This window comes from Penaeus japonicus, unplaced genomic scaffold, assembly GCF_977035675.1.
Source record: "Penaeus japonicus unplaced genomic scaffold, GWHDUDI00000001_assembly GWHDUDI00000014, whole genome shotgun sequence".
NCBI lineage: Eukaryota > Metazoa > Arthropoda > Malacostraca > Decapoda > Penaeidae > Penaeus > Penaeus japonicus.
In genome coordinates, this window is record NW_028234416.1 from 15,106,313 (window position 1) to 15,116,312 (window position 10,000).

At 34.5% G+C, this 10,000-nt stretch overlaps 1 protein-coding gene across 1 annotated transcript; it reads left to right on the top strand.

Moving 5' to 3' along the window:
* Positions 1–3,178: 3,178 nt before the first annotated feature.
* LOC147470525 (uncharacterized) lies at positions 3,179–4,553 on the top strand. The gene is made up of 5 exons (XM_086543715.1): positions 3,179–3,262; positions 3,558–3,564; positions 3,924–3,994; positions 4,079–4,270; positions 4,473–4,553. Exons 1-5 carry the CDS (start codon positions 3,179–3,181, stop codon positions 4,551–4,553), a joined length of 435 nt encoding a protein of 144 aa, XP_086399841.1.
* Positions 4,554–10,000: the final 5,447 nt, after the last annotated feature.

A 10,000-nucleotide genomic window follows, 5' to 3' on the forward strand; every position in this document is an offset into this window, starting at 1 on the left:
TCAAATGCTGCTACCTGATGACGGTCGTATTGGTACCTATGTCGGAAACGATGGCAAGGGGACCTGATGAGCGATTGTGGTGGACGAATACCCGGACGTTGGGTGAAGGCTTAAGTCGCACCTAGGAGGTAACACTCATAGCATTTGATACCAGGGGGGCTACCGAGCTGACAACCTTCAAGGTTCTGGTTGGTTTTCTCTTCCTTTTATGTCTTCGCCTTCTTCCTTGGGCAGCACCTTGCATAGTGGCTCTGCAGGCTACATACATTGCATTTAGCATTTTTAGCAGAACACCTTGAAGCACCAGCCTTATGACCCTTTTTATCACAGGCACATGTTGATTTAGTGGCTGGGCATGAATCTTGGTCGTCCTGACGACCACAGTAGTTGCAGGATTTATCGAATTTAAGTGGAGATGAATGAGGCTGCATCCCGAACCTCTTCTGTGATTTTTTTTTTTTTTTTTTTTTTTTTTTTGTCCTACTTGTATTGGGACAGAGCACGAACCGAGGCTTCATCCCTCAAAGCAGTGGATACGGACTTAAAGGACTCCAGAGATCTGCATTTCTCTAAGCCGTCTTGCAACGTCGCCGAAGAGTCCATCTCGATAAGGTTTTGGGTCGGCTCCTCTTCACTTATACTCACGAGTATACTGTGTTTCTTCCACTCATTGCTGCATGCTTGGTTATGCGCCTTGCAGAAATCTACCTCCTGCACTAAAATCTTCAGGTGTATCCAAATGGTTCGCCTTTTGCTTATATGTACTCAGAAAACGCCCTCTGTCACAGCACTTCATTAGTCGTACTTATTATATAACCCTGCAGCTTTGTCAGAATGTCGTCCACAGAGCATGTGGTATCAGGGCACATCCAACTTGTATTCGAGCATCCACCACATTTCTGTAGATGGTTATACGTTTCGTATTCGTTCAATGCAGTGCATAAATACACACACACAAAAAAAAAGTTTTTTGTCCTCCCATAAAACAGTAAAACTTCTATTGCACTGAGTATTAAGAAAATAATGAGCTGATATGGATCATATTCTACAGTCTTAGTTAACTGCCTGTCATATGTCCCTGCATATCCATTAGACGAGTTCAAAAAATTTTTACAGCCACAAAACTCTCAACAGTATAGTCACGGGAACTTATTAGACTTTTACATATTATTTTACTAACGTTTTGAAGATAGCGGTCTTCATCATCAGTGCTTCAAAGGAAAGAACAAATACAAGCTATTAGAGGTTCTAATGGTTTCAATGCAAAAATAAATAAATATACGAAAATTTAATAGAAATGACGTAAGCCAAGAGACACATGATACGAAACAATCTAATAACAAACCTTAATATGTGAAAGGCTAATAAGTTCACGTGACCGAATTGTAAAGAGTTTTGTGGCTGTTAAATATTTATTGAACTTCGTTTTCATATTATCCATATGCAGGGACTTTGAGATTTGAAGGTCGAGAATGTTAGATGAAGTGGACAGAATTTTGTAATTATTGTGAATATATGGGTGGTTTTCCGTGTTTGAGTGTTGGTTGGAAGAAGAGAACAACAGTTTGTACAGAGGCCTGTTCTAATTGACTTACCGATATATAGTATATTTGCACATACTTCTGTTTTATCTTTAAAAAAATATATCAAATTTTATTTGAGGGAAAGAATGCGTTAGCATCTCACGTATTTGAAGTGTCCAATGTATTTAGGTTCTTCAGGAACAGAAGTAATTTTGATCGGTTGGCATAATTTATTCTTTGAGAATAACTTCAGTGTTTTGCAGGGGATATTACTTATTTTACTTATTGATTAAAAATTTAATTTCTCTATAAAAAAAGAGTCTCCACATAGAGCAATGTTATTGCTCTATGGAGTAGAGTAATAATGCTATCAGTTTTGTATTCTAAGGAGATTGGCTCAAATCATTTAAGCCTAAACCAGTGAACGTGGCTTTTCTGAAAACTGTTGTGCACAGGTGTCCGTTTTCTTTAGTGATAAGTGTCAAGAAAGGAGGGTTGGTTTTCCTTCTCCTTTTAGTAGATAGAATAGAAATTGTTTGACGTGTGATTGTTGTTTAAACAAGAGGAAAGTGCCGTCTATTTACTTTTTGTTTATAGAAAATGGCCTTGAAATCAGCAGGGCATGTGTGTGGCCAGGTCTTTTCGTGGTGGCATAAGAACTTATTTGCATACCTGTGGAGAACCCTTAGCTACGCCATCTACTTGAGTGTATACGCGGTCTTTAATAGTAAAAATGAATCTTTTGTGGCAATATTCAAAAGATAATTTAATTGTTTCTTACTTGAACCAAGCTTTTACAACGATTTACCCGGCGTACAGTGTTGCCGTCCTACGGAAATCGGTCTGCTAAACGGAATTTTACTGTACGGACGTCACGACGTTACACACGGAATTTTTCATTATGATACATAATGGAGAAAATCAATATTAGTTGCCTTTGCATACATAATCTTTCCTTTCTCAATATAGCTTTATTAAAAAGTAGTGTCATTACAGGAACCCCGACTAATGTGATGAGGTTTACCAGCATATGGAAAACGTTCAGTCTGGAGCCAACCTTTTTTTTAAAGACAATTGAGTGAAACGGTACTGAAGTCTTAAAAAGCTTAAATATAACTTCTGGCTTTCTAAGCATGTAAGTATTACCCCACTTTATTTTTCCATGAATATTTTTTTTTCTTCAGAAATACATCTATTTATAATTAGGATATAATTCAAAATGTATAGACTATAAGGCGCTGTCACACTAGCACTTTTCCGTCGTTTTATGGTTAATTAAAACAAAAAAAATTGTCAATTTTTGGAGGCGTGCAGTCACACTAGCACTTTACGCACCAGGGACCATCGGCTCAGTCACATGATAACCGCCTCGGAATTGTAAACAATGGCTCCGAGCAAGCAAACGTGCGCAGCGATGCTAAACTTTGTTTTAGCAGTTGCTGAGCGTAACAAGAAAATGCAATCAAAGAAACGAACTTGGGTCCGTTCATGGTTGAAAAGACGAGAGACTGAGAGTGTCTACCATCGCCTCGTCAAGGAATTAATTAACCTTCGAAGATCCCAACGAAATGAAGAAATGGCTCAGACTGGACAAAGTGCAATTTAATCACCTCCTTTATCTAGTAACAACCTTAATTCAAAAGAGTGATACTAAGATGAGGAAGGCAGTGACTCCAGGAGAACGCCTGACCCTTACTCTACGCAATATAATATATAAGAGTAAAGAATCTCTATTGCTGGTAAGATACTTTTAGAATTTTCCACAGTACTCACGGCAGTGATTCCTAACCTTAGCACTTAGGGGAAACCCATGTTGTAATTTTCATACTCCAAGGAACCACATGTACAATAAAAAGATGTACTTAAAAAAAAAAAAAAGAGAGAGAGAGAGAGAGAGAGCGAAGAGAATGAGATGCTATACCTTTAGCTTTTTCTAGCTTTGATGATAACTTTTTGTCATTACTTTTTTTTTTTTTTTTTTTTTTTTTTTATATAAGAGTACGTCTTCTATATTTTACATCACATGTTGAGTAGGAATTATGTAAACTTGAAATTCAAGTTTCATAAATTATTAGAGAAATAATTTCTTCTCGGTATAAATTTACAATAGGGCCGCGGCATTCTTTTGCTGTAAATACGTGGTGAAGGTTTGTTGTCCTTTTACGGGAAGAGGGGCAGCAGCTCCTCTTAAAGGGGAGAAAGCCCCTTTTAAGTTATGGAGGCCATAATTATGATAACAAAAATATTATTTGACATCATTGATATAATGTGGCTGTATTGTAAGGCTTTACTGATGCACTTCTTCTAGGATAGTTTATCTTCAAGTGTAGGCATTATTAATATTTAAATTGTTATTTTATTTACATTATATCTTCTAATAGATGTTCCTTTTCTTTCTAGGTGAATCCCAAACATCACTAGGATACCAGTTTAGGATTAGCCATAACTTGGTCTCAAGCATTATACCAGAAGTATGTAAAGCCGTTTATCAAGTGTTGCAGCCAACATATTTAAATATCCCACGCACACAGGCTGAATGGTGAGACGTTACTAAGAAATATTATATTCTCTGGAACTTCCCAAACTGCATTGGGGCTCTGGATGGAAAGCGAGTCCTTCTTGCAAAGCCAGAGCATTCAGGATCAGAATTCTATGACTATAAAGGTCACTTTAGCATAATTATGATGGCATTAGTTGATGCCGATTATAAATTTATGAATTTGGATGTTGGTGCTAGTGGTCGGAGTGTGGGAGATGCAAATTGAGGGAAGCTCTAGACAGAGATGCATTAGATATTCCTTCCTCATCACCACCCCACTCGGACAAAGAGGCTCCCTTTGTCATTGTAGATGAGGCTTTTCCATTCAAAACATATTTAATGAAGCCATTTCCTGGGAGAGATCTGACAAATGAAACGTCAATATATAATTATCGTGTTTCCCGAGCCAGGCGCACATCAGAAAATACTTTTGGGATATTGGCAGCAAGGTCCTAGATATCCAAGAGACCAATCTTCACAACTCCGAATAATGTGAAAGATATTGACTTTGCTTCAGCTGTTCTTCACAACTACTTGAGGTCTCACTCAAAGAAGACATACTCTCCCCCTGAGCTCTAAGATAGAGAAGACTTTCAAAGAGGCCAACTATCCCTTGGTAAGTGGCATCAGGCTCCTCAAGGTGGGCTAGAAAGACTCGCAGTTGTTGGACGTGGACACAGCAATAATGAACGAACAGTCTGTGAAACTTTGCTGTCTTACTTCAACAGTGATGGTAAAGATAGTTGGCAAAATGAACTGGCCATCCTACATTGATGTGGCACCTGAATTTATATATATTTGTCGCTAAGACTGTTATACTTGATTGTTATTATGTTGTATATCAAAGTCAATAAAGGAAAGAAAGGTTTGACAAACTATAATTTCCTTCAATATACCACAGTATCATTCTGAATCAGGGAAACTCCAAAGAAAATCAATACGTATATATATTTGTAGTCTTTATTTCTTTACAAAGAACAAATCACCATTGTGAAAATAAATCTATAATGTATAAAAATATCTCTGTATTAAATGTAAAAGAAAATAAATCACTATACAAAGTAACTCATAAAACCTAATATAAAATATGACTAAGGCTGAAGAACAACTTAAACTAGTTTCATATCACATACCAATTATATGTTTATCACATTTTCTATATTACAATTTACCCCATACTTCTCAGCCAATTCTCCAATAGCATTGTTTAATTTGTGCGCCACCATTGCTCTCGCATCTGTACTAAAACCTCTCATCCAACATTCCATGCTTTTACCAAATCTGGCACAAAAATCATCCTCTGTGTTCTTCTACACGTCCGTCAGCATTTCCACTGCCTCAAAACACTGGTCATTCACAGGATCAGCTATTTTCCTTCTTTTAGCCTTTGGTTGATAAGGGGTAGTCCGAGGTGTCACTGGAGGTTCTGGTGAGGGTGAAGATGGTGTTTGTGGTACAGATATGGATAGTGTTGGGGATGGATCTAAGTAACTTGCTGAAAATAAGGTAGTGGATTCTAGCACCAAACAACTTGTTGAATCTCCTTCAAAATTCTCAAAAATTGGTAAGTTATTTTCCGTATATATATATGTGTGTATATGTGTATATATATGTATATATGTGTGTGTATATGTGTATATATATGTATATATGTGTGTGTATATGTGTATATATATGTGTATGTGTCTATATATATATATATATATATATATATATATATATATATATATATATATATATATATATATGGATATATATGGATATATACATATATGTATATATGTATGTATATGTATATATATGTATATATACATATATTATATATATGTATATATGCATATATATGTACATATATATATGTGTGTGTGTATGTGTATGTTTATATACGTATATATAAGTATATGTATACATAAATGTATATATATACAAATATGTATACATATATACAAATATGTATACATATATACAAATATATATATATATATATATATATATATATATATATATATATATATATATATATATATATATATATATATATATATATATATATATATAAATATATATATGTACAAAATTCTAGTGATGTTGGGAGAATATACATGAAACTTACCTCGGCAATAAGGACTTGACTTGACTCAGTAGGGTAAATATTCATCGTGTCCTTGATGAAGGAGATGGAATCGAATAAGTCCCACTTCGACTGATATATTCCAGCTGATCCGTAAGGGGCAGTTTTCCTGCACTCTTTCAGGAAATATGTTCGCATATTGTTATATTTTGCCCTCACCTGATCTGGAAGATTACAGTAAGTGACAATCAGATAGCCCTCAGCAAAAGAGTAACAAAAAATGCAATAAATATGAGGGTTTACATAAATCATTAGTTGAGAAAAATTCCCACAACATACCTAGCAGCATTAAACATTCAACAAGTGTAATATAATACTGAATGTGAATTGCTTAAATGTTTACATTTCAGTTAACCATTTTTTTATTATTGGTAACTTCAGTAACCACCGTTACGGGGTGGGGCTTAATTCGTAAATTGTAAACGTTGGCATTTCCGATAGACAACAATTGAAGCATTTGGGAGTGTAGCCATATTCCGTTTAAATTATTCTGATAGACAACAAATATAATCAATGAAATATTTAAACAGAATATACTAAACTCTAGAGACATATTTGTTTAAATGTAAGATTATTTTTACCTGCATTGATACTGGAGAGCTCCGAGAAATATGCACGGAGGGGAGCGTTATATCATTGTATAACTTCCTCTTCAATTTTTTCTTTGTGCATCCTCCATCTCTGATATCCCAGAGGCAATGATACCGACGAATATTTTTAATCAAATATTCCTCTGAAAACCATGTCCACGCAGGAGAATTGGCACCGTCCATGGTATTTCAAAGTTGGAGGAGAAATGGCGCGCTCTGCAGCTGATGGATGTAAACAGTCAAATCGAGCACTTAAAAAAACAAATGTTATAAATATAATTTAGATTTGCACCTTTTTGTTTGTTAATTTTATAGTTATTATGAGAAAAGTAAATTTCATTAAATTTGATTCTAATTAATGATTAATATATATATATATATACATATATATATATATATATATATATATATATATTATATAGTTCTTGATTTGAATCCGCTTGGCTTAAAAGACGACGAAAATGTTTTCACACGGAAACTCGGAATTATCGTCTGACTAAAAAACGACAATGCGCTCAAAAATTGACAATTTTTTCAGAAACTTGACGAAGTGCTAGTGTGACAGCGCCTTTAAGCTATTAAATGTCACTTTTTACTAAGGTGATTCCTCGCGTAACAAAATCAAGATTCCTGTACATGTATATCATGAATACTAATGCTTGTCAAATTCCTCAGAAAACATGTTTCCAGGTCATAGCCTCCAAGAAAGGTGGTTGTCCAATGAACTGTACATTTCTTGGCTGGCTAGAGTGCCGGGATCAAATACCATCTTACCTCAAAGCAACATGTTAGTCTTGTAGGACGCTACAACCGTATCTCACAACCACCTGACACTTTTCATGGAGAACAAGCTGGTATGAGCAACCTGGATGGTATGTCCTCCGCTGTTACCTATGCAACTTCTCTACTCGCAGTGTTCATAATAGAATATAATCTGCCATTTAGGTAAGCTAAAGTTTAATATTCTAAAGTAACAAATAAAGACATTGTTATACAAGAACTTGTGTTGATTCTTGAAATTGAAACAGACAGTAAAACCCTAGGGAGAAGGTGATTGCCATAAATACTTTGATATACATATTTTAGTTTTCTCGTCATCTTCAAAAGCAAATCTATTATACCAAATGCTCTCATTATTTTAGCATACAGTACGTGGCCACCTCACGGTACTTTACAAATGTATGTTCCCAGACTCTAAGATAGTTGCTGAAATGACAATGAACCGTAAGAAAGGCACAGATGTTGTACAAACCTTGGGCAGAAACACGAGTGAAAAATCGGCCATGACTCTTGCTAATAAGTGTAGCTTTGCAATAGGTGCAAGTATAGATTGTTCTCTAGGTAAGGCATGTGCAGTAATGGATAATCTATTTGATAAATATTAAAATGTCGTACAAACGGCCATGTTATACTTGACTGACATTTTGGAATGTTACCGCAATTCAACCGGTGATACCAATACCATTCATTAGTATATGTATATAATATCCCATCAGATAATCTTATTGGTTTCGCTGATGATTATATACACTCAATAGTTAAGACCCGAGGTACCTGGAACTACCATATTCAAATATGTTGCACATTACCATATATGTGCTAGGAAGGCAGCCGAATCATTGCCCTGATCAAGCGAAGATCTTTTATGAAATTTGCTTATTTTTCACATAGTGCAGAACGGAAGAGTGAATTTAGAGATTATTAGGTATTTTGCGTAAAACCACACAAATTGCTCAATGCTTATGTGTAACGAGATGGTTCTCACTTCATGAGGCTGTTGCCAGATTCCTTGAATGATGGAATTTCTTAAATTATATTTCCAGGTCAGAATAATTGAGCAAAAATTATTGGATGTTGAAAGACACATATTTTTTTATAGATCCTTCTATCCATTGCTATCTTCACTTCCAAAATTACTGATGTCCACTTTTCAACAAGTTTAATTTTATATCTAAAGAGCAATGCCCAAGCACTGCACTCGAGACATGGTAGTTTATATGACCTATATCGTTTCTTGTTGAACTCTTTTTGCTAAGAAACCAAGATACCGGATCTTAACCTTGAATGTTGCAGATCCAACAGATGAATCTTTATATTCCACAGTATTGCCAATCTACCTTGGTTCAGAATTATACGCCCTTTCAGACGCCAAAATATAATGGTAATATTATAATAATACATTTTGAAGAAAGGAACAGGACATTCCTAACTGTTTCCTGTCAAGAAATTCGAAAAAAAAATTCGACATTAATAAACAAGCTATTCAGATTAGCAGCCTATGTAGATCCAAAACGAGTGAGAGGTCTGACTGCAAGATCAGCAATACCTTCATTACGTGATATGAAAAACAAAGTGCTTAGATTCAATAATTACGACGAGCAGGTATTGGATAATCAGTGGAGAAGCGTTCAGTGGCACCAATTTAAAGACGAAATGCAAAATCCTAAGTAAGACATAGAACAATTTATAAACATACTATGAACATTTTAGAAGAACAAGGAGGCCTTCTCAAAATTTGCTTTGGGAAACAAAAACAAAAAAAATATTGTTAAATCTCTGATAGCTCTATGTGAATATGCCAGAAAGCAAGATGTACTGATTTTGAACCTAGCAAACCAAAATAAAAACATCAGTAGAATAATATATCTTATGCTAATTTCATGTCTTTTGGTGAATAAAATACAATCCCAAATATATTGTTTTATACTCCTTGAAAATAGTAATGAAAGTATTCTGTTGTTAGGCAAGCACTCCACTTTCCTGTCCATAGATGTCTTTGATATTCCTAAACACGAGCATCAACTTTGGAGGGAGGGAGGAAGAGAGGAAGAGGGAAGAGAGAGAGATGGAAACAGAAATAGGTAGGTAGAGAGTGAGAGGATGAGAAAGAGAAGAGAGAGAGTAAAAGTGAAAACAAGAGGGAGTGAATGAGAGAGAAAGAAGTATATATATATATATATATATATATATATATATATATATATATATATATATATATATATATATATATTATACATATATATATACATATATATATATATATATTATACATATATATATTATACATATATATATATATACATATATACATATATATATATATAAATGTGTGTATATTTAAATATATGCATATAATATGTAGATAGGTAGATTCATTCATTTATATATCTATCTATCTATCTATATATAAATATATATATATGTATATATATATGTG

Coding starts and splice junctions, on each gene's coding strand:
- LOC147470525 (XM_086543715.1), top strand. CDS start 3,179: ATGAGGAAGGCAGTGACTCCAGGAGAACGCCTGACCCTTACTCTACGC. Junction 3,995..4,078: donor TCTCAAGCATTATACCAGAA/GTATGTAAAGCC, acceptor GACGTTACTAAG/AAATATTATATTCTCTGGAA. Junction 4,271..4,472: donor TTGGTGCTAGTGGTCGGAGT/GTGGGAGATGCA, acceptor TTCCCGAGCCAG/GCGCACATCAGAAAATACTT.